This window comes from Protopterus annectens, chromosome 6.part0 (genome assembly GCF_019279795.1).
Source record: "Protopterus annectens isolate FY-2018-M chromosome 6.part0, PAN1.0, whole genome shotgun sequence".
Classification (NCBI taxonomy): domain Eukaryota; kingdom Metazoa; phylum Chordata; order Ceratodontiformes; family Protopteridae; genus Protopterus; species Protopterus annectens.
The window spans coordinates 1,057,560,487-1,057,586,347 of record NC_056737.1 but is presented as its reverse complement, the minus strand read 5'-3'; the positions used below and the strand labels follow the sequence as shown (position 1 = coordinate 1,057,586,347).

At 43.0% G+C, this 25,861-nt stretch overlaps 1 protein-coding gene across 4 annotated transcripts in view; it reads right to left on the bottom strand.

The window, feature by feature from the left end:
- RBM25 (RNA binding motif protein 25) overlaps positions 1–25,861 on the bottom strand; it is a 1,759,384-nt gene that overhangs the window by 1,315,579 nt on the left and 417,944 nt on the right. For 2 of the 4 annotated variants that reach the window (XM_044074670.1, XM_044074671.1), the window contains exon 3: positions 15,168–15,277. In XM_044074670.1, the coding sequence (XP_043930605.1) occupies positions 15,168–15,277 (110 nt within the window). The remainder of the gene's footprint in view (positions 1–15,167; positions 15,278–25,861) is intronic. The other 2 variants (XM_044074673.1, XM_044074672.1) reach the window with 1 other exon arrangement.

The following is a 25,861-nucleotide window of genomic DNA, read 5'->3' as shown; positions in this document are numbered from 1 at the left end:
AAAATCCTTGGTTCCAGTTTCCACTCGTGTGGGTCCATGAATTTTTTGCTTAGTCCGTCTGCCAGTGTATTTAATTTTCCTGGCAGGAATTGAGCCTGTAGGTGCACATGGTAGCTCAAGGCTGTGTTCCACAACGCCATGGCTAGTCTGCAGAGGGGGTAAGAATGTGTACCCCCCCCCCCGTTTATGTACCACATAACAGTGGTGTTGTCCGTCTTTACCATTAGTTGTCCTGGAAGAATGTGGTCCTTGAAGGCTGTCAGAGCATTCTGTACAGCTAACATTTCTTTTTGATTGATATGCAGGTGCATTTGACTTGGGTTCCATTGCCCTGAATGCACTTCCCTGCCAGGTGAGCCCCCCATGCATAGTCTGATGAGTCTGTTAGGGTTTGGGCGGCAAGGGGTGGTGTGAAAGGTAGTCCCTTGTCTGGTGGCAGACCTCTGCCCACCAAAGGAACTCTAGGCATAGGCAAGGTATGATAGGAATCATTGTTTCTAGGTCTTGAGAATGTTGACACCATAGGCTTTTTAGATACCACTGTAGTTTCCTCATATGTAGTCTTGCATATGGAATTAAAAGAATGCAGGAGGCCATGAACCCCAAGGCTTGCAGTATTTGTCTTGCAGATAAGCATGGTTTTAAGTGGCCACTTGTTTGAAGTAGGTTGTCAAATGAATTTGTTTCTCTGGCGTGAGGTAAGCCATCTGGGAAGTTGTATTCAAGCTTGCTCCCAGCAATATAATTTGTTGACGGGGTACCAGGTGTGATTTCTTTTCGTTTATGGTGTACCCCAGACAAGTTAGAACCCTTTGTACAAAGGCCAGATGATTTAAAAGTTTGTCCTGGCTTTCTGCCTGAATTAGACAATCATCCAGGTATGGGTATATTTGAATATTTCTTTGCCTGCAAAATGAAATAACTGGAGCTAGGCACTTTCTGAATACCCTGGGTGCTGTAGATAAGCCAAAGGGCAGTACAGAGAACTGACTGTGCATGTAGCCTGCTTTGAAGCGTAGGTATCTTCTGCAAGATTCCCTGATTGGGATGTGCAGGTATGCTTCACCTCACTGATTCTCTTCAAGAAGAATCCTGATGAGTGGATGGGGGATCGTAGGTTTGTCCCGGGGATTACTTCCGTGTCAATTAGACAGAGGCACAGTAAACTAAACTTTAAAAAGGGCACAGTATACTCAAATCAAGGGGTGGTGTAAGCCAAACACAATCGGGCTATGCTTATAAATGCCCCAGGGCAGATAGCCTAGTATGAACCTATGAACCTATTGCTGCCAACCAGGCATCTTTGCCAAGCATAGGAAGTAACTGGTGAAGAGTCAGCATCTTGAATTTTGGAATCTCCAAAAAAGTGTTTAGAGTAGACATGTCCAGGATAGGACGCCATGATTAGTCTTTTTTGGGTACCAGGAAAAGTCTCTAGTAGAAACCTTGTCCCTTTTCCTCTTCTGTTAACAGCTGAATAGCCCCCATGCTTAAGAGAGAAAGTACTTGTTTTTGGGGCTCTGCCCACTGATTTGGAGGTAGGTCCAGCCACCAGCTTGGTGTTGGCAATGTGTGGATGTGAAATCTGTATCCCTGGGACACTATATTTAAAACCCATTTGTCCAGGGTAATGAGTTCCCAATTCTTTGCATGAAGAGCAATCTTCCCACCCAAACAGGCAGTCAGTTGATAAGTGCTTGGAAATTTTAAAAGGAAGTCATTGAGACAGTTTACCATGGGGGTCTTACTATTTCCAGATTTGGAAGTGGAGGCCTCGCACTGCTTAATGCTGCGTTTCCCGGGACTGAAACCTGGGGGTTTTGCTGTGTCTGAATTTGGCTTGAGAAGACCTGGAAGGAGCTGGAAAGGACCAATTCTTAGAGGGCCAGTGCCTACTACATCTAGGATGCTGAACTTGTAAAAAATCTTTAACAGTTTGCATAGATTTAGCTTCATCTTCCATCTTTTTAATAACTTCCTCAGCCTTGTTGCCAAACAGGCGGTCCTGATTTAAGGAGCATCCAACAATTTAGTTTTAACATGATCAGGCAAAGATTGCTCCTTAAGCCAAGCATGCCTTCTGAGCACAGACCCAGTAACAGCAGCCCTACAAGAGGCCTCTAATGAATGACAACATTGCGAAGTATGTTTTCCAACTTGTACAGCAGAATGTTCTTTATTTTCCACACAATTAGGAATCAGCATAATTTTCTGTTTAAGCAGTCCAATAACATGTTGCTGATACTTTCACATATGAAACTGGCAGTTTAAAGCCCTAATGGCCAAGGTTGCAGAAGTGTAAACCTTCTTACCCAATCTATCCAGCGCCCTGGAGTCTCTATCAGAAGGGGTAGGATTTTTAGCAGTAGAAGCCTTAATACCCTTGGGCCCCTGTGAAACCGTCTCTGGATCTGCAATAGGATTTTTAAAAAGGGACTTGTAGGACTCAGGGACCCTGTAGTATCTGTCAGGTTTTCTGGGAGAAGGAGGCAGGGAATTGAGCCAAACTAGATTCCGAAAAAGCATCAACAATGACAATGTCTAGTGCAGGAGGAATAGCTAAAGGCCTATGCTGAGGTAAGAGAAAGAAATCCCTAAGCCTCTTTTTTGAATCAGAAAAATCCCGGCTTTCCCAGTGGAAATGCTCCCTTAGAGTATATGCAAGGTTTCCCCAAAAGAAAAATCCTCAGGAGGGGAAGCAGAGGGAATGGAGTCCTCTGCATGAGAATCTTCATAAGGAGATAAGGGCTAATCCAGGTCATCAGAAGAATCAAAAACAGAATCCTGATCTGAAGATTCATAATCAACTTCGGTCCTAGGCATTTTAGAAGTGGGGGAGGGTTGGCTACCCCTGATTAGAGTTATTAGATCTTCAGCCATTCTTATCATTTGTTATAGAGGCCTGAGCATGTGGCCTGGGCGTCAGTTTTATAGACATGGATCGAGATTTAGGCCTAACTAAAGAAGGAGGCGTCGATTTAATATGCAAGTCCGTAGGCCTGAATACACCCTCAGAAGCTGGTGCCTGCACAGCAGCTCTGGACCCATCTAAGGTAGAGACATGTGCGGGTTCCATAGTTGAAGCATCTCGCAGCATACTGGACTCGAAATGGGTCTCAGTAGAGGCATGCGAATCAGAAGTAGCGGGTATCAGGGGCTGTGAAAGCGCCTCACTGAGTACCGACGAACTGGCGACTGTCTTAGGAGAAGCATTGTCGGCAGTTTTGAACCTCGGCGGCCTGTCTCTGTCTTTATCTTTGTGTTTTTTTGGAATCCCAGTAGTCGGACGGCTAAACAACAACATTATTGGTTAATTAAACCGAAATATTAAGAGGCGAAAATATATCGACGACTGATCGTGCTGATTAAATAAAGCACAAAACTGACAGCGAGGGACGTCGTGGTCTGGCCTAAGCAAGGAATGCAGTATGAATGAAAATCTTTCTGAGGTATTTGCTTTCCACAGGTAATACAATTGTTACCTTTTACTGACATCGGTTAAGAGTAAGAAAAAGGATCCCCAATGGGGTACTTAGCTTTTTTGAAGACTTCGGTTCTGAAACTCAAACGAAAATTTCAGGAGTCGGCCGATCGGCACTTGCGAACTGCTTCTACTTCAGGCACCACGTAGCAAGAAAGACTGGGGTAATGGTGTCGGCTGCATGTTTTATACCCCTGACGACCTGACGTCATGGAAAAAGAGACAGCATCCAATGCAGGAATCCAAGACTATGATATTCAGGCCGGCTGAGGGCTACCTGCAGGCAGATAACCCAAATGTAATGACTGCAACAGTGAAACACAAAGAACATCTTACACTGTCTCAAACTCACAGGCGCAATGCTTCCAGGACTTTATTCACACAACCTGGAACATATAGTGCATGCCCAACCAGAGCATCAAAAACACTGGATCTGGTATTCATTAACGTAAGAGTGTGTTGCGTCCCTTCCCATATCGCATCCTCATTAATGAGAACAGATCACAAAGTTGTCTCCTCAAACCACTTAAACCAGCAATAGGAACTATTCGAAGGCAAACTACACTCTATTAAGTGATGGTCTGTCAAAATTAAAGGCTCCCCCTAGCCCAGAACCCACAACAACCTATACAGAATTACTCACAAATTCCCTTTACAACATGTGAACAGCTGCACAGAGGCTGCCATACCTTCCAGAAGTAAGCCCAAAACAACCACCACTGGTGGAATCACCACCTAAACAGCATATATAATAACAAGAAGAAAACTAATGCCCAAAATCAGAAAGAGCAATGTCTTTAAAAACAAGTGCTCTCTTGTACAACTAAACAAGAAACTAAGAGGTCTAAGTCCAACAAGGTCAACTACTAGATTAGGATAGCCTCACAAGATAAAGACAATCACAATGCCTTATCTACCTATGTCTGAAACCTTAAAGGTAACACACAGCAGTGTGTTGAACTGGTAGGGGAATGGCACTACCTTCAACAATCAGGCTGGCATAGCAAATCTACGGGATGACTTCACCCCCCCCCCCATTCCCCCCAGCTCCACAAGGTGAAATCCTCTCCATGACAACTGGATGGGAAGTCGTTAATTTATCTCTGGTCTGGTACCTATATCTCATATGGACAGAAGCAGTCAATAAGTAAAGTATTATCCTACCCCCCCCCCCACAAGAGCTTAGTGACCACCTACTAACATACCCCCACCACCCCATAGACACCAATGACACTTAGGAACCAAATGGTTTGGGGTGCATAGCTAGACTTGCAAGGGCCTAAGTGGCTGTTAGCCTGGTAACAACCTATGAATCTATACAGAGCGTGCCCCTTTCAATTAAACTCTGATGGGGAATATCAGTCCATTTGCTTAGTCATACTTTCATAAAATTTACACAATCTGTTGTACAGCTAAAACTTTCAGGTCCTTTCATTGTGCCTTTTCTTCTAGTCCAACTAGTTTTGAAACAGTTCTACAAGGGTGGGCAATCAACCAACCCAGGAAAAGTACAGTTTTGTACCTACCATAAATGTAGATGTCCGAATTGGATAGCATCTGCAGTCATAACAACTGGGTTGTCCTGTCGTCAGGCAGCCCTTCAGTCGGCCGGATTCCAAAGTCCGGGTCTGGCTTCGGCTGATGTCGCACTTCACCCGACGTCATCTCTGTTGGTCTTCGGGTATAAAAGCATCAGCCGACGCCATTTTCTTCAGTGTTTCTTGCCCCAGATGCCAGAAGCCCTATATAAGGCTATAAATTTTGGATAGATGCCAATGTTTCCAAAAGATAGAGGTAAACACAAAAATAAGCATGTATGTACATAAATACAAACAAATACACCATGAAAGAAATCCCCCCACTAGCTAGCTATTAGAAGGGTAAACACCCTAGGAGTACCACAGAGGGGAAGGAGGGAGGGTAATCCTGACTGCAGATGCTATCCAATTCGGACATCTACATTTATGGTAGGTACAAAACTGTACTATGTCCTTCATGGATGCATCTGCAGTCATAACAACTGGGTAGAATACCATAGCCAACTAGGGGAGGAGGATAAAAGTAGATTATGGTGTGTTTAGGATCCCTTGCAGAACAGCAGTGGCAAACCCTGCTCGGGATCTGGAATATAGAGGTAAATTATAATGCTTGGCAAATGTATGCACGGAGGTCCAAGTAGCCGCCTCAATAATGTCTTTGGTAGCCACTCCTCGTAAGAAGGCTGTGGTAGTGGCTGTTGCCCTTGTAGAATGAGGTCTTATGTTCTGTGGAATTGGCTTTCCATGGAAGGAGTAACAGAATCGTATGCAGTTTCCTATCCATTTGGAGATTGTCTGTTTGGAAATAGCTTTTCCTTCCCTTCCTGTTGCATAGGCTACGAAAAGTTGGTCAGTCTTTCTGCTATTTTTGTTCTGTCCAAGTAGTAGCGTAGCTGTCTATGTACATCCAAGGTATGCAGTATTGTTTTCCCTCTGTTTTGTGGGTTGGGAAAGAAGGTAGGTAGGTGGATTGCCTGGTTTAAAGACACTCTGGATACCACCTTAGGCATAAATGTAGGATTAGTCCTCATGGACACTCTATCTTGGTGGAAGATTAGAAAGGGTTGCACTGCCATTAAGGCCTGTAGTTCTGAAACCCTCCTTGCTGAAGTAATTGCCAGTAGGAAAGCAGTTTTCCATGACAGGTGTTGTAGGTCTGCTGTTGCTGCTGGTTCAAAAGGTGATAGTGTCAATTTTTCTAGCACAAAGTTCAAGTCCCAAGCTGGCAATGGTGGTTTCCTTGGAGGTTTTACATTCTTGATTCCTCTGAGGAATTGCCTGAGCAAAGGGTGTGAAAAAACAGGTGGTTCCAAGCTGTATTCTGCTGAAATAGCTGATGCATGAATCTTGATGGAGGAGTAGGACAGGCCTGAATGAAGTAGTTCGGCCAGATACTCCAGAATGTTAGGCATATCTATGTTTGATACATCTTTTCCTCTTTCAGAACTCCAAATGACAAACCTTTTCCATTTTCCAGCGTAATTCCTTCTAGTTGAAGGCCTGCGTGCTTCGAGAATAATGTCTTTAACTCTTTGTGAAAGTTCTGTATTAGCAGCTGCTATGTGATGTTCCATGCAGTCAGTTGCAGCGTTTTTAGGTTTGGATGCATGGTGCTGAAGTAGTTCTGAGTTAGCATCAAAGGCATCAGGGGTATTGGCCACATATTGTTCGAGACATGGTCCTCAGCAGTGGGTACCAATGCTGTCTTGGCCAGTTGGAGCTATCAGGATTATCCTTGGGCGTTCCTCCTTGATTTTTAGTAGTACTTTGTGTATCAAGGGAAGAGGTGGGAATGCATATGCTGTTAGGCCTTTCCAGCTGAAGGAGAGCGAGTCCACTTTCCATGCTAGTGGGTGGAATGTCCTTGTGCAGAATGTTTTGAGCTGGTGATTGAGAGGTGATGCGAATAGGCCTATCTGAGGCATTCCCCATTTCTTGAGATGGTCTTGAAGATATCCGGTGCAGCTGCCATTCGTGGGCATCCGATGTGGTCCTGCTTAACATATCTGCTAGAGAGTTTTCTTTTCCTGGCACAAATATTGCCTGTAACTGGATGTTGTAGCTGAGTGCCAGGGTCCACAGCTCCAAAGTCATTCTGCATAGGGGGTAAGAATGAGTGCCTCCCTGTTTGTTGATGTACCACATGACTGTGGTGTTGTCTGTCCTTATCATCAACTGGTCCTCCTTGAGAAATGGTCTGAACTTTTGGATTGCCAGTTTTACTGCCAGCATTTCTTTTAGGTTGATGTGCAGGTGAAGTTGGTCCTGTGTCCACATTCCTTGTACGCATTTGTCCAGCATATGTGCCCCCCATCCTAGGTCTGAAGCATCTGTTGTGATGGTCTGGCTTGCTTGACCCTTGCGAAAGGGCAGGCCTGGGTTTGACTGGCATGCCTGCGCCCACCATAGGAACTCCTGTTTTAAGCATGGTATTAGTGGGATTTCCGTTTCTAGGATGTGTCTGTGTTGGGACCATAAATTCTTTAGGTACCACTGTAGTTTTCTCATGTGTAGTCTGGCAAATGGAACCAAGATTATGCATGATGCCATGAAACCCAAGGCCTGCAGTACCTTTCTTGCTGTTAACTTGTTCAGTTTTGTTAGTGCCAGGAAGTAAAGAGGGAGTTCTTTTTGTTTTTCTGTAGTTAGGAATGCCATTTGTCTTACTGTGTCCAATTCCGCTCCCAGGAAAGTCCTTGTCTGGGATGGTATCAGTCTTGACTTTTGTAAATTGACTGTGTATCCCAGTGCTTGAAGCAAGTAAATGACCCTTTGTAAATCTGTTGTCAGCTTGCTTTTGTTGTCTCCTTGAATCAGGCAGTCGTCCAGGTATGGATAAATTTGAATTCCCTGTAGTCTGCAATGGGCGATTACTGATGCCAGGCATTTTGTGAATACTCTGGGCGCAGTAGATAAGCCAAAGGGCAATGCTGAGAATTGATAGTGCTCTGATCCTACAAGAAATCTGAGGTATCTTCTGCAGATTGGTCGAATGGGGACGTGCAGGTATGCCTCCTTGAGATCTAGAGTTACCAGCCAACACTCCTTGCCCAGCATGGGAAGAAGTTGCTGTAGGGTCAGCATTTTGAATTTTGGGACAATGATGTAAGTATTCAGGGTGGACAGGTCTAGAATTGGTCTCCAACTTTTTTCCTTTCTTGGAACTAGGAAAAGTCTGGAGTAGAACCCCTTTCCTTGCTCTGCTGTTGGCACTTTCTCCACAGCTCTCATGTTTGCTAACTCCATTATCTGTTGTAGAGCCTCTGTCTTTTGATTTGGAGGTAGATTTGGCATTCCTCTTTTGTTTGGTAAAGTGTGGAAGTGGAACCGGTAACCTTGATCTATGGTTCGTAAAATCCACTTGTTTTTGGGGCTCTGCCCACTGATTTGGAGGTAGGTCCAGCCACCAGCTTGGTGTTGGCAATGTGTGGATGTGAAATCTGTATCCCTGGGACACTATATTTAAAACCCATTTGTCCAGGGTAATGAGTTCCCAATTCTTTGCATGAAGAGCAATCTTCCCACCCAAACAGGCAGTCAGTTGATAAGTGCTTGGAAATTTTAAAAGGAAGTCATTGAGACAGTTTACCATGGGGGGGGGGGGGGTCTTACTATTTCCAGATTTGGAAGTGGAGGCCTCCCACTGCTTAATTCTGCGTTTCCCCCGGGACTGAAACCTGGGGGTTTTGCTGTGTCTGAATTTGGCTTGAGAAGACCTGGAAGGAGCTGGAAAGGACCAATTCTTAGAGGGCCAGTGCCTACTACATCTAGGAGGCTGAACTTGTAAAAAATCTTTAACAGTTTGCATAGATTTAGCTTCATCTTCCATCTTTTTAATAACTTCCTCAGCCTTGTTGCCAAACAGGCGGTCCTGATTTAAGGAGCATCCAACAATTTAGTTTTAACATGATCAGGCAAAGATTGCTCCTTAAGCCAAGCATGCCTTCTGAGCACAGACCCAGTAACAGCAGCCCTACAAGAGGCCTCTAATGAATGACAACATTGCGAAGTATGTTTTCCAACTTGTACAGCAGAATGTTCTTTATTTTCCACACAATTAGGAATCAGCATAATTTTCTGTTTAAGCAGTCCAATAACATGTTGCTGATACTTTCACATATGAAACTGGCAGTTTAAAGCCCTAATGGCCAAGGTTGCAGAAGTGTAAACCTTCTTACCCAATCTATCCAGCGCCCTGGAGTCACTATCAGAAGGGGTACGATTTTAAGCAGTAGAAGCCTTAATACCCTTGGGCCCCTGTGAAACTCTCTGGATCTGCAATAGGATTTTTAAAAGGGACTTGTAGGACTCAGGGACCCTGTAGTATCTGTCAGGTTTTCTGGGAGAAGGAGGCAGGAATTGAGCCAAACTAGATTCCTAAAAAGCATCAACAATGACAATGTCTAGTGCAGGAGGAATAGCTAAAGGCCTATGCTGAGGTAAGAAAGAAATCCTAAGCCTCTTTTTGAATCAGAAAAATCCGGCTTTCCCAGTGGAAATGCTCCCTTAGAGTATATGCAAGGTTTCCCCAAAAGAAAAATCCTCAGGAGGGGAAGCAGAGGGAATGGAGTCCTCTGCATGAGAATCTTCATAAGGAGATAAGGGCTAATCCAGGTCATCAGAAGAATCAAAACAGAACTTGATCTGAAGATTCATAATCAACTTCGGTCCTAGGCATTTTAGAAGTGGGAGGGTTGGCTACCCCTGATTAGAGTTATTAGATCTTCAGCCATTCTTATCATTTTGTTATAGAGGCCTGAGCATATGGCCTGGGCGCCAGTTTTATAGACATGGATCGAGATTTAGGCCTAACTAAAGAAGGAGGCGCCGATTTAATATGCAAGTCCGTGAGGCCTGAATACACCCTCAGAAGCTGGTGCCTGCACAGCAGCTCTGGACCCATCTAAGGTAGAGACATGCGGGTTCCATAGTTGAAGCATCTCGCAGCATACTGGACTCAAATGGGTCTCAGTAGAGGCATCGAATCAGAAGTAGCGGGTATCAGGGGCTGTGAAAGCCCACTGAGTACCGACGAACTGGCGACTGTCTTAGGAGAAGCATTGTCGGCAGTTTTGAACCTCGGCTGCCTGTCTCTGTCTTTATCTTTGTTTTTTTGGAATCCCAGTAGTCGGACGGCTAAACAACAACATTATTGGTTAATTAAACCGAAATATTAAGAGGCGAAAATATATCGACGACTGATCGTGCTGATTAAATAAAGCACAAAACTGACAGCGAGGGGCGTGGTCTGGCCTAAGCAAGGAATGCAGTATGAATGAAAATCTTTCTGAGGTATTTGCTTTCCACAGGTAATACAATTGTTACCTTTTACTGACATCGGTTAAGAGTAAGAAAAAGGATCCCCAATGGGGTACTTAGCTTTTTTGAAGACTTCGGTTCTGAAACTCAAACGAAAATTTCAGGAGTCGGCCGATCGGCACTTGCGAACTGCTTCTACTTCAGGCACCACGTAGCAAGAAAGACTGGGGTAATGGTGTCGGCTGCATGTTTTATACCCCTGACGACCTGACGTCATGGAAAAAGAGACAGCATCCAATGCAGGAATCCAAGACTATGATATTCAGGCCGGCTGAGGGCTACCTGCAGGCAGATAACCCAAATGTAATGACTGCAACAGTGAAACACGAAGAACATCTTACACTGTCTCAAACTCACAGGCGCAATGCTTCCAGGACTTTATTCACACAACCTGGAACATATAGTGCATGCCCAACCAGAGCATCAAAAACACTGGATCTGGTATTCATTAACATAAGAGGTAAGGCCCCTTCCCATATCGCATCCACATTAATGAGAACAGATCACAAAGTTGTCTCCTCAAACCACTTAAACCAGCAATAGGAACTATTCGAAGGCAAACTACACTCTATTAAGTGATGGTCTGTCAAAATTAAAGGCTCCCCCTAGCCCAGAACCCACAACAACCTATACAGAATTACTCACAAATTCCTTTACAACATGTGAACAGCTGCACAGAGGCTGCCATACCTTCCAGAAGTAAGCCCAAAACAACCACCACTGGTGGAATCACCACCCTAAACAGCATATATAATAACAAGAAGAAAACTAATGCCCAAAATCAGAAAGAGCAATGTCTTTAAAACAAGTGCTCTCTTGTACAACTAAACAAGAAACTAAGAGGTCTAAGTCCAACAAGGTCAACTACTAGATTAGGATAGCCTCACAAGATAAAGACAATCACAATGCCTTATCTACCTATGTCTGAAACCTTAAAGGTAACACACAGCAGTGTGTTGAACTGGTAGGGGAATGGCACTACCTTCAACAATCAGGCTGGCATAGCAAATCTACGGGATGACTTCACCCCCCCCCCCATTCCCCCCAGCTCCACAAGGTGAAATCCTCTCCATGACAACTGGATGGGAAATCGTTAATTTATCTCTGGTCTGGTACCTATATCTCATATGGACAGAAGCAGTCAATAAGTAAAGTATTATCCTACCCCCCCCCCCCCACAAGAGCTTAGTGACCACCTACTAACATACCCCCACCACCCCATAGACACCAATGACACTTAGGAACCAAATGGTTTGGGGTGCATAGCTAGACTTGCAAGGGCCTAAGTGGCTGTTAGCCTGGTAACAACCTATGAATCTATACAGAGCGTGCCCCTTTCAATTAAACTCTGATGGGGAATATCAGTCCATTTGCTTAGTCATACTTTCATAAAATTTACACAATCTGTTGTACAGCTAAAACTTTCAGGTCCTTTCATTGTGCCTTTTCTTCTAGTCCAACTAGTTTTGAAACAGTTCTACAAGGGTGGGCAATCAACCAACCCAGGAAACTACAGACCAATGAGTCTATCAAGCCTATTATGCGAAGCCATGGAACAAATATCATGGAAATAATAAACAAGGACATTGGCAACCTACACATATTGGAACCATCCCACTTTGGTTTCTGTTAAGGGAAGGTCATGCCTACTTAACCTAGCAGAACACTTTAACAGGGTCACAAAGGCAATGGACTAGGATGCATACTGCATACCTTGCCAAGGCATTCAATACAATACCCCACTCAGACAGTGTTGAAAAAGCTCTACGAACTAGGTATACATCCCTACATAGCCAACAGGCAATTCAGCAGGTTAACAGACAGGACCAAGAAGTCGGGATCAGTGAGACCACCTCCACAGAGGGATCAGTAAGAAAAGTACCCCAGGGCTCTGTGCTGAGCTCTGCCCTGTTTGTATCTACTTCATTAGTCAAGGCTAACATTCACGGCCTCTGGCCCCCCAAGTTCCCAGATGACTGTAAACTGAGAACTAATACAGACCCCACCCCCCACCCCCCCGGACAACATCTTGCAAGAGAGTTTAACACAGGCAAATAACTGGTGCCCAAGCCATGGCCTAAACCTCAATGCTAAAAAATGCATTACAATGCCCTTTGGGGAAAGTGTCAACCCAAGTTAAATTACTCCATCGATAACGTACCCTTAAGATTAGACCCAGTGGTAAGGAATCTGGAAAGATATGTACATAGAAATCTGGCCTTTCAACATGTACTTAAAATAGTAAGAAAAGCATTCGATGTTACCCAACTTATAGGTAAAGGTATGACATCCAGGTACAGGGACATTACAGTACTCCATCCACCTGACCATTATCAGACCCCATCATTGAATACAATGACCCATGTATCTAACCAAACACTTTCAACAGTTGTAATGTCCACAAAGGTTTCTCACAAGGAGAATTTGGGGCATGAATACCTTCAGCCTGCACTGATCACATAAAGTCCCAGTCTCTATATTCAGTGTCATACAGGCTGTTGAGAGGGGATCTTAGCCCGAGTTGTACAGCTTTCTCAGACCCAGCCCTGATGGATCTGTTGCATCTGTGCAAAACAATCAGAACTAGAAACTCTAGATCCAGGGATCTGAACTTTGCTTATGACAAACACAACTTGCTGGAGAGACAAGTATGTGTCTCAAAAGAATCCCACACTATGTAATAGGCTCCCAATCCATGTAAAACAGAATTCAACTCCGAGCCTATTCATATGAAACCACGACAACTAGATGGGAAGTCATTAATTTACCTCTGGTCTGGTACCAATATCTCATACGGACAGAAGCAGTCAATAAGTAAAGTATTATCCTACCCCCCCCTCCCCACAAGAGCTTAGTGACCACCTACTAACATGCCTCCACCATCCCATAGACAACAATGACACTTAGGAACCAAATGGTTTGGGGTGCATAGCTAGGCTTGCAAGGGCCTAAGTGGTTGTTAGCCTAGTAACAACCTATGAATCTATACAGAGCGTGCTCCTTTCAATTAAATTCTGATGGGAAATATCAGTCCATTTGCTTAGTCATACTTTCATAAAATTTACACAATCTGTTGCTTCCAGTTTCTCTAGTACAGCTAAAAATCTCAGGTCCTTTCATTGTGCTTTTTATTCTAGTCCTACTAGTTTTGAAAAAGTTCTTCTTGAGAAGCCTCGCATTCAAACAGTCTTTCAATCACTTCTACCTCAGATTTCTGCAGTTTTATTAGCTCATCAGAACAGATACTTAAAACTTTTTGTATTCTTTCTAGCTTTTTGTCATTTGCCTGTATTTTTCCAGTGCCTCACAAACTTTAAACACATCTGCATGCATTTGATTTATTTTTTCCTCTAAATCACTGGAAGCCATCTCCTGTACTGAGAATGAAGCCTGAACTGCTTTTTGTTGAACAGCTCCAAGGCTCGTTCTTCTCAACTTGAATTTTTTCTTATTTTCTTATTGGATTTTCTCTTACCTTCTCCAGGCAACTTCTTTGCTGACACCCAGACAGTGTAGTGACTAACCCAGAAACTGAATTTTACCCAACTAAATAATTTTTGATAGTCATTTCTAAAGTTTCGGTTTTCACACTAGGAGAGCTCTAACCAACTTGCTCATCTATGCACAGCCAGCCTTCTTGGAAGTCCATGAATCTAATCAATCCTAGACTCAAATCGTAAACTCCAGCTACTTTTTACTCTGGAAAAATATCACTAATACAGTGGGGTATAAAATCACCTGAGTAAACTCTCGCAACCAAAAATTCTGGATAAAGCTGCACATTTTGATGGTATGCATCTTTTGACCATCTTCTAGGCAGTTTCACAATTCAGTAACATCTCCCATTTCCAAGTGAACGACCCAATAGGTCAACTTTGGTTTTAATGACATCTTTATAAATTAAATTAGTTTCTTGGTGGTTGAAGAGCCTTACCCAGTTTCCACCCAGTAGTCCACACCCCCTTCACCCCCCTGATTCTCATGTTCTGAGACAATCATCCACTTCACATTTTTGATTCATCTGAGAAACTACTCGCACAAAAAAAATCTAATCTGGCTACCAAGCTTTTCTCCATTCTTATACCACACAGTAACAGCCCCCCCCCCCCATTATCAAATTCTTCTTAGCCCTTTCCCAGCCAAACACAGCAACCTGATTGTATAACCACATACGCAGACACAGTACTGAACTTTCTTGCTTAAATATATACAGTATTTGGATTTCTATGAATGTAAAATATAACATGGAAAGCAACTTTCAATAAAGCAAGATGAATGAAAAGTTAAGACCTGGCAATAAAAAATGGAGGTGTATAATGTGAGTTGTCAGTAAAGACATTTTGTACTATACATAGAAAATTATTTGTGTAACAGACTGCGTGTTATAAACCTCACTGATTAATTATGTCTGGATGTTTGGAAATAAAGCTCCTCTGGAAAAAAAATAGGTCTTTTAGTGCAGCAATAGTACAATTACAACTGAAATTTACATAAAATTAATTTGGCTTTCCCCTTTAATTACAAACAAAGCTTGATTATAGAAAACAGTATCCACCGTAGTTAATATGAATTCACACCTACTACTTAATAAAAAAATTCTGGTTTTAATGTACAGCACAAGACAAATGAAGCACTCCAATTGAATGCCACTTATTTAATATAATTCTATACACTCAGTTAATTGAAATTCAACACTAAAGCAACATAAACATACTGAAATAGGGATGGACCCTCTTCAGTCAGCAATATTAAACTGTGAATTAGTAATGCAAACACACATACTTTAACATAAAATAAATAAATAAAGAAATTTTAGCACAAACTCTTACTTTTAAGCCTGAAAACACCTCAACCATTTTAGGACAATGAAACTGTACACCAGTACTTACAGCTGGGGCAGGAGCCATGATGCCCATTGGTACAGATATCATTGGTGTTCCTGAAAGATAAAATTTATTATTGTTATAAAGGTACTCCAAATAATAATTCAAAACAAGACTCAGAAAAAGATAAAACAGTTATTCACTGCCAGCGTGTATGCACTAGATCAGAACATACTACACAATTTAAAGGGGAACAGCACCCACAGACTAAAAAAAAACATGTTTATTTCATCATGGTTTGGTGTTTCCTACATTTTAACACCACCCTGGGACTATTTACAGTTTTCTTAAATATTTTTATACGTAATTTCTGAGTCTGACCACATGGGGTCTGGCATCTTGAAGTAATTCTTATTTAGATTGCCTCTAGGTATCCCACAATGCACTGCTTGTCTGTAAAAAGTCACATCACACAGGCCCTCTTTCTTCCTAAAGCTCCTGTCACTGCACAGATACATGCATACTTAAAACTGACTGAAAGATAGCAGTGTAACATTTCATGTTCAATGACTACTTAAACTACAAACAGTGCAAATGCTAGAGAGCAGACTTTCAAAGTGCTTCTTATTGCTACTTCTTTTCAGAATGGCTAAATGGCAGTTTTTTTTTTGTGAAGCCTGATTTGTACTACTTTGACTCATCTCCCATCCCCCTTCACACCTAACTTCCCTAGCTGTCAAAGAGCTAAGGGTAATTTGAGAAGTTCTCTGCTGTGATTGGCAGCTCGCAATAGGAGACTTGACTCGTATACTGTTTCCTTGTTCTGGCCTTTACTTTCTGTATAGGTAGGGGAAGGACCAGGGAGCTGTGAAATCACAGCATGGGTGGGTTTTTAGGACAGTCATGATGATGTCAGTTTGGGGAGGGAATTGGCCAGAAAACTACCTGTATTTAGTGGTCTTGATGACATCAATGAATTGGGGACTTTTTCAGGGTGGGATACAATTTTGTTTGAAAGTGAAACCACCACAGTACAGTAAGGTACTATTCTAGTGGAGAGAAACAGTCAATTTAAAATATTTTAAATGTTGTGTTGTCGTTTGTTCATAGCAGGGACAATAAAAAAGGGGGGAGACAGAGAACTTCAGCATTTAATGACAGAATCCCATTTCTGTCCTTTAACAATCTGCTTCCTTGGCTGTTTAGATCATTTTTCCTGCACTTCAGCTACAAATGGGGTCAGCATTATTTTTTTGACCACATATGCTTTCCCTGTAAGGCTAAGGTGTGATATCAATAAATAAAATAAAATCCAAGCAGATGAGAAATGATTTTCTGCAGTGCACAAAAAGTACAGTTGTGTACACTTACCATAAATGTAGATGTCCGAGTGTATTCACTGTTGCAGTCATCACCTGTGTACCAGAGTCAGTGTTTTTTGTGCGCCAGCTGCTGTAGTCTGTAGTCTGACATCAGGTCGTCAGTACTATAAAGCAATGCAGTCGATGTCATTACATCATTTTTTCTTGCCCTAACCCATAAGAAGCACAAGGGAAAGGAGAGAAGTGGTCCTGGTGGCTAAAAGTCACATTGGGAAGCTTTTGTCCACTAGGTGAAAATGTAAAATGGGGGATGGAGAGAGGGAAACCAGACTACAACAGTAAATACATTCGAACATCTACATTTATGTTAAGTGTACACAACTGTACTATGTTCTTTGTGTTTCACTGTTGCAGTCATCACCTGTGGTAGGATTCCCAAAGCTGAGGAAAAGGGTGGAAGGACAGACTGAGTCCTAGGTATGGGTCAGAAGGCCCTGCAGAGTGGCAGAGGCAAACCCTGCCCTAGACTTAGAAAACAGAGGTAGGTGGTAATGCTTTGTAAAGGTAAGGACAGAGGTCCAGGTGGCCGCATCCACGATGTCCCTGGTAGGTACTCCTCTGAGAAAAGTAGTGGAAGTGGAGGATGCCCTAGTGGAGTGTGCACGGATAGACTTAGGGATGGCTTTCCCATGCAGTCTGTAGCAAAGAAGGATACAGTGTGAAGTCCATTTAGAAATGGTTTGTTTGGAGATGGGATTCCCTTCTGCCCCTGAGGCAAAGTTTACAAGAAGCTGGTCTGTTATTCTGAATGGCTTAGTACAGTCCAGATAGTATCCGAGTTGTCTGTGCACGTCTAGGGAGTGAAGAATTCTTTCCCCCTTGTTCTGATGGTTGGGAAAGACGGTGGGAAGGTGTATGGCCTGGTCAAGAGTCACATCAGATACCACCTTGGGCATAAAGGAGGGGTTAATTCTCAGGGGAAACTATCTGCATGGAAAATTATGAAGGGCTTGACAGCCATGAGGGTTTGAAGTTCCAAGACCCTTCGGGCTGAGGTGATAGCTAGTAGGAAGGCAGTCTTCTAAGAGAGGTATTTCAAATCTGTTGAAGTGGCAGGTTGGAAAGGAGGTAAGGTTAGCTTCTCTAACACACAATTCAGGTCCCAGGGTGGTGGTGGAGGCTTTCTGGTAGGCCTGATATTAGAAGCCCCTCTGAGGGATTGCTTAATCAAAGGATGAGAGAAGAGGGGTGGGTCTGAATCATAATGGGCAGAGATGGCAGTGGCATGGATTTTAACAGAATAGAAGGAGAGGCCACTATTGAGCAACTCTGCTAAGTAATCCAGGATGAGAGGGTGAAAGGTTGGGAGGTACTGCTCCCTTTTGACTGTTTCCAGGAGCAGAATCTTTTCCACTTTCCTGCATAGGATTTTCTTGTGCAGGATTTTCTGGCCTCTGTGATGATGTCCAAGACCTGTTTGCTTAACAGGGACTCCTTGATAGTTTTTAGTATATAAGCCGTGCTGAAAGTTTGAGAGTCTGTAGGTCGGGGTGCAGTACCTTCCCCCTCTCCTGGGTCAAGAGGTCTGACCTCAGGGGAAGCAACTTTGGGGGCTGTAAGGTCAGCCTGCGTAGTACGGTGTACCAATGCTGTCTGGGCCAATCTGGAGCAATGAGGATGGCCTTTGGTCTCTCCTCTCTTATTTTGACCAGAACCTTGGGAATAAGGGGCAGAGAAGGGTATACGTACATAAAGAGGGTGCTCCAGTGGAAGGTCAAGGCATCTGCCTTCCATGCTAAAAAGGTGATGCTCCCTGGTACAAAACTTGTGCAGCTGGTGGTTGAGGTGCGAGGCAAAGAGGTCCACTTCTGGGGTCCCCCACTGCTGGGTGATTTGCAGAAAGATTTCTCTGTGGAGCTGCCATTCATGGGGGTCCAGTAAGTTTCTGTTTAGGTGGTCTGCCAGTGTGTTGTTGATCCCTGGTAAGTATTGGGCAATTAGGTGTAGCCCCATGGAGGTGGCTGTAAGCCACAGACTCATGGCTAACCAGCACAGGGGCTAAGATTGGGTGCCCCGTTTGTTGATGTACCACATTACTGTGGTGTCTGTTTTTATAAGGAGGACCCCTGGCCTGAGCTGGGGTTGGAAAAAAGTCAGAGCCTTTTGCACTGCCATCATTTCTTTCTGGTTGATGTGCAAATGAAGTTGCTGGGCATTCCAAAGGCCTTGGGTACACCTGCCTGCTAGGTGAGCGCCCCAAGCTATGACGGAGGCTTCGGTGGCGACGGTCTGGCTGGAAGGGCAGAGGATAAAGGGAAGACCCTTGTTCATCACAAAGGCTTCTGCCCACCAGAGAAGTTTGGCCCTTATGCAAGGGATTGGTGGGATTGTAGTCTCTATGGACAACAAATGTTCTTTGAGTACCACTGAATTTTTCTCATGTGAACCTTGGCAAGAGGGATGTGAAGAAAATGTCCAAAAAGTAGACCAGACAAACTCCATACTACTGTATCTGTTATTCTTTATTTGTCTCAGAACAAATTCTTGCCAAACCGTTAATTCTATCAGAGCTATTTCAATTCTATTATAACACAGCTAGACAAATGAAGATACTGATGCACTCAAGTATAAACGTCACTACTAAGTGAAAACTTGCTGTCCAGTTTATATACTCTTTTCAACCAATGTTATTTTTATTGTCCTTGTGACTTGTTCTTCTGGTTTCTGTCTGTATCATGAAAAAGTCCATGGTTATTTCATTCCCTTTTTTGGTCCTCGCTGTATCTGAAGACTTCACAAAAGTCTCTCCACGTCATCTTTGCGTCACTTGACCTGTCTGCATTTCATTTATTTCTGCATCTGAAAGCCAAGAAAGTCAACTTCCTTTAAGTACACACCAATAAGAACGCTGAAGTCCACAAACTCCCAAAAGGTGATGAAACCACACAATTACAAACACCAGCAAAAACTGAATGGCTTGAAAAAAGTTTCCTTTTAATGTCAATGTCCACAGTCTCGATAAAACAGTTAAGCGCTTTCACCCACTGAATGTGGGCTTCATCAGAACATCTAAAAAACTTAGCTACACTTTTAAATACTACATTTTGACGCCAACTGAACACTGAAAATTCCTTAAAGTGACAAGTGCACTAAAAATATGAACAGTGTATGAAATACACTACATATTGTTCTTATATGCATATACTACGTGAATCTAAAATAAATGTTAAAAATTAAAACAATTACAAACATAATAAATATTACGCAATGATACATACAAAACACAAAAGTGTAATTGCATTGAACATCCTATAAATCTATCCTAAAACGTACATAACTGAAATACTCATATCTGTGTATTTTCTTTCCTTGTATTACCTCATGTATGAATTACTTTATCCTTGTTAATATAACACTACATGAAGATACTACTTAACACAATATACTAATAAAGTTGTTTGTAATTAACTAAGGTACTTGTGTTTAAAAATTACACCTACTAACACTCTACTTTGTGTGCTGTAACTGTTTCCTAACTAATATAGGTTTAATGGGTATGTGGTCATTGAGATCCAGTGGTGTCGAAGCATCAGTAAATATTTGCCACCAGGCCTCTTTATAACCTAAAGTAGCCTTATAGTTACCCCCTCTAGGATCTATCTTAATGTTCTCCAAAATGGCAAATTTGAAAACATGGTTGTCCCCACACCTTTCTATATGCCTATAAAGAGCATTAATGTCTTTTTTTCCAGACAATACATAGGTGATCGTAAATCCGTGTTTTTAAAACTTCTCTCAGTTTTCCCTATATAGTACCCTGTATATACCATACATTTAGCCATATAAATCACAAGTTTGGAGTTGCAGCTACCTTGTCGAAATTTAATTCTAGTTTTATTAATATTGTCCAATATAATCCCTTCGTCCTCCATTATTGCTTGACATTGATTACAACATCCACATATTTTTTGGTATGTTTTTTCCTGTTGTCCGGGTCTTTTTTGTGTTTTTCTTGTTGTACATACATGGCAATATTGTAACAATTCTCAATTTTCTAGGTTCACCAGTTAGCAAGGAGAGGACAGCAGCAACTGATCCCCGACAAACTAGAAGTAGTAAAACTTTCAAAGGACAAAGGACTCCGGGGAAGTGTGTGTTGGGGCTGGTGGGGTACTATCTATGGCTAAGGTGCAGAGTACTGTAGGAGTAAAGTGTAGGAGGCGTTAGGCTTTACAGATCTGAGATAGGAATCAAGTAGAGATGAACTTTCAGAACTTTCAGTTATAGGATATGCTGGTTAGATCAGCAGTACAGTTTTGTTTTATAGCAGGGGGCTGAAGCTTGTGAGCTATATTCCAAAATCGACCAATGGACTACTAGTTTCTGGCTGAAACTTCACCAAATCGGACAAAATCCTACTATCCCTTGTTCCAAATACATTTTGATATTCCAACCCGTTTTAAACACAAATAAGGGCTTAGGACCTACTATGTCCACTATCTCCTGATCAGCTAACAAAATATTCCAATTGTTAGTCATTATGCTCTTGACCTTGTTAACATGACGACCAAATTCAAGAATGTTAGACATTAGAACTGATCAATTAAGGACTCATTCATACGATAGAAGAGGTCACTTAAGGTTAATCATTTGTTAACTGAGGGGTGGAGCTAGGAATTAAACCTTCTATTTAAGGGGTAAAATAAAACATTTCTGAGCTTTACCAGAAAGGCTCATTCAGACTCTGCTACACTTTGCTGTGAAGGAAAGGTTAGTTTGCTTTTATTTTTTGTATTTTGTATACTTTAAATACTGTAGTTTGTTTTCTTTACCTTGTGTTTTACCTGCATTCTGCTTTAACAGCATATTAAAACTTCAAAAGAGACCGCAGCTCTCTCTCTCTTCTGAGTCAGGCAGAATTTCTTTCCTTGCCCTCCCACCCAGTCATAGTTGTCTTGTTAAATACCACTGTCTTTCTAGTTGCCTGCCTCTTATGTTAATCTGACCATATATCTCATTTCCTCTCTACTTTCAGTGGCTTGTGTGAGTAATCACTAAATCAAAAACCCCTCCCCCTTCAACTATTTAAATTTATTGGCCATCCTACTGTATTCCATAGTACCAGAATACAAAAGTGACCACCCCTTTCAACCCACATTGCTGATTTAAAAATAATAACTCTCCACTAAACCTTAACTTTTTAAACAGGTAAAACTTAAGTTACCTACTTTCACGTCTACCTTCTCTAGTGCACACTGCAGTGTGCATTTTTTTTCATCTTACTTTTAAGCATCCCTTTGACTAGCACTTTTTCTAATACCTGCTGGAAAGCACTAGGAAGCCTTAAACTGATACAAGCACTCAGCTCTCCTTGTTAATAAGGAGAAATTAATAGTAGGCACTAAACAGCCTATAACTGCAAAGTACATTGCTAAGGTAAGGGAAAACAGCTCCTGTACTTTACAAAAAAAAAAAAAAAAAAAAAAAAGCATCAACCCAGGCATGTCCAAGGGTCAGCTTCCGGTGATTTCTCCTGTCCACCTGGTGAATCTGGGCATACTGGGGCAATGCAGCAATTGCCTCATGTACACAGACAACACTCTCCTCCTACCACCCAACACTACAACCTGTGAGAGATGCACTTACATAGCCAAAATGGAAGCAAAGCTCTCTCCACCCAAGATTGTGCTAGACAGTCAAGAGGAGAAGGTTAACACCCACACTACACCTTAAGCAACACATAGCCCTTTCTAAACCCACACCACCAACACCCACATATAGCAACACTAAATTCACATATGCAGAGGCCCTTAACTGTAACCTGCCCAAGCAACAAGGACCTCTGAAGCTGAAACGCAAACACCAATCACAACCAAAGTGTCACATAGTTCAAAACACCTGTGTGCCACCCAGCAACAGCCCCTAAGGCAAGACAATGTACCTAACACTTTAGTCATGGGTGACTCTATAGTCCGGCACACTGATGTCCCTCTCACCAGGTTGAACAAGGAGAAAATTACAGTCAGCTGTCTGTCGGGTGCCAGGATCCGCCACAACGCATGCACTCAAGTCACTCCACAACAAGTACAAATATGACTCTGTCATTGTCCATGTTGGAGTGAATGACTTGAGATGTACCTTGCTGGACTACATGAAGAGAGACATGGAAGAGCTCTCGGATCATGTGGCCCAGGCAGGTATGACCCTAGCCCTGACTAGCATCCTGCCTTCGCCCAGAATGATACCACAATATAAGGACAAAATGATATTGACTTCAACAATTGGCTAAGCTTCTGGTGTCATTCAAAGGGGATCCAGTATCTGTCTGCCTGGGACGACATGATTGACAGACCACGATGCTTTGCCAGAGATGGTCTGCACCTGTCGTCTCTGGGATTCAGGTTACTGATTAAGGCTCTTGCCACCCCTCTGGTGCCTTTTTTAGGCAAAGTTCAAAGAACAAAACCACCACCGTAACAGGTACAAGCATGCAAAATCTGAAGGTAATGCTACTCAATGCTAGAAGTCTAAACCTCAAAATGCACTCTCTCGAGGCACTCCTAAAAATGGAGAACATCGATATCTGTGCAGTAACTGAGACCTGGTTCAAGGCTCCAGAGAGCACCAATGCAATACCAGGCTACAACTCTTACCACACTTTTCGGCCACCAAAGCAGGACCGAAACACTAAAGGTGGAGGAGTGTCAATATTCACCAAGGATATTCACACCACCAGGCAAGCTGCCCAACACAATGCGTCTGAAATTCTCCAGGTGCAACTAACACTAGGTAAGACTGCAATCCAAATTGTAGCTTGCTGCAGATCCCCGACCATACCCCAAGATTCTCACTACACCTTTCTAAACATACTGGAAAATACTAAGATAGAACCAAACACCCTATTACTGGGTGATTTTAACTACCCTGCCATTAACTGGGAAAGCTACACATGTACCAGCACCTTTGCCCAACGGTTCTTGGAATTCATAAATTCCAATGCCCTGGATCAACTAATCCATAGTCCCAACCAAGGGCTCCAATATCCTAGACCTGGTCATTACCAACATGGGAAATCGATGCTCCATACCTATGGTCACCCCCTCGTTAGTCACGTCTGACCATAAGCTAATCGCCCTTAACATCCACATCCCACCCCTACCCCCCAGTAAGGAAACCTCCATAAAAAACTTCTCCAAAGCCAACTTCATGCTACTCAAGTCAGAAGTGATAAACTTCATGACACCCATGCAGACGGGAGCTGAATGTTCGACTGCTGAATCCTACACTAAGGCACTGTACGAGCACATCCACTCATGCATAAATCGTGCCATCCCAAATAGAACCAAGATGCTCTCATCCAAAAAAAGGAAGCCAATCTGGTGGTCCCCTGCCATAAACAAACTATACAACAAAAGGAAGAAACTGTTGCAGAAAAGAGGAAAATCCCAGGAAGCAAAAAACTTCCTTACCAGCCTCAGTAAGAAACTGAGATCCCTCATAAAATCCTCGGAAGCTAGTTACGAAAATAAAATTGCCAAAGATTCCAAAGACAACAACAAGGCATTCTATAACTATGTCAAGAATCTAAATGGCAATGCTCAGATCTGCTCTGAGCTAAAACAGAATGGCATTAAATATACTGATCCCAAGGATATTGCCAATATCCTGGCAGATCGATTCAGTGCCAACTTCACCCCCCTCTCACCCCCTAAATGGCCCATCTCAATACCGGAAGAACAGCCACACAGGTAAACGCACTCTCCAAAGCTAAGAATACAGCATCCATGGGACCAGATGACATCCTGGGCTGTGTACTACATGGACTACAATATGGACTGGCACCTCACCTAAGTGTCATGTTTAATCATAGCCTCACTCCTCAGGTTTCATGCCCACTGAGTGGCGCACAGCTACAGTTATCCCACTTCACAAGGGGGGATCCCGGAAACTACCATCCCATCAGTCTGACAAGCCTTACCTGCAAGGCCATGGAGCATATTATCATGGAACTTATAAACAAAGACATTGTCAACCTTCAAACACTGGACCCCATCCAGTTTGGGTTCGTGAAGGGCCGACCTTGTCTCCTGAACTTGACTCGAATCAGTGTCCAGAGCCAAGGGTAAGGTGGTCCACACAGCCTATCTAGACCTTGCCAAGGCCTTTGACACAATCCCCCACTCTGGAATCATAGATAAACTTAATAAGCTGGGCATTAATCCCTACGTCACCCAATGGGTTGCTAACTGGCTTACTGATAGAACCCACACTGTAAAAGTAGCCAACTCCAAATCCAGCTCCAGAAAAGTGACAAGTGGAGTACCTCAGGGTTCAGTCCTGGGACCGCTCTTGTTTGGCATCTACTTCTCTGAAGTACAGGCCAACACTAAGGGACTCTGGATAACAAAGTTTGCAGATGATTGCAAACTGGGAGCCATTACTGAATCCCCAAATGATGTGGATACTCTACAAAAGGGCCTTACAGAAACAGATGCTTGGTGCCAGAGCCATGGGCTCAAGCTCAATGCCAAGAAATGTATAGTTATCCCCTTTGGGAAAAAACGTGCATCCGTGAATTACCATATAGGTGGCAGTACACTAAACACCGAAAGTTTGATGAGACTTAGGGACACAGGTAGACAGTGGTCTCACCTTTGATAACCACATCGCCACAACAGTCAGGAAATCCTTCTATGTTGGAACACCTCATCACTAAGGGCTTTTCATACAGAAAAAAGGAGGTCATTATCCCACTGTACTCATCCCTCATTAGACCCATTATAGAATACAATGCCCCGTTTGGTATGTACCTCTCAAGACATCTGCAACAACTGGTAAGGCCACAGAAATACCTCACTAAAAGAATCACAGGCCTAAAGCAGATGCCCTACGCTGACCGCCTTAAAAAACTCCAGCTATACTCAGTCGCATATCGTCTACTCAGAGGCGATCTCTGCTTAACATACAAGGCCATGTCAAACCCAGAGCTGTTGGACATGCTACACTTAAAGAAATCCCAATCCTTCAGAGCCACACGCTCCAGGGATCTAAACCTTGTCATCACAATAAACAAAACATGCTGGAGGGATAGGTTCCTGACCCAGAGACTCCCCAGACTCTGAAATAGATTGCCCATACATGTCAAGCAGAGTGCCTCTTTGGTCCTCTTCAAAAGGAACCTTGATGATTGGATGGGAGAAAGGAAATTCACCCCGGGTTTCACGTCAGTCGCCCTGCTAGACAGGGGTCCAGAGAAGTAAATAGTGTGGGAAGAAATAGCCAGGGAATTGTTATGGCTAGGCTTGTATAGGCCATAGGGCTGATAGCCTAGTACCAACCTATGAACCTAATGCATGCTCATTAGAATGAATCAGTAGT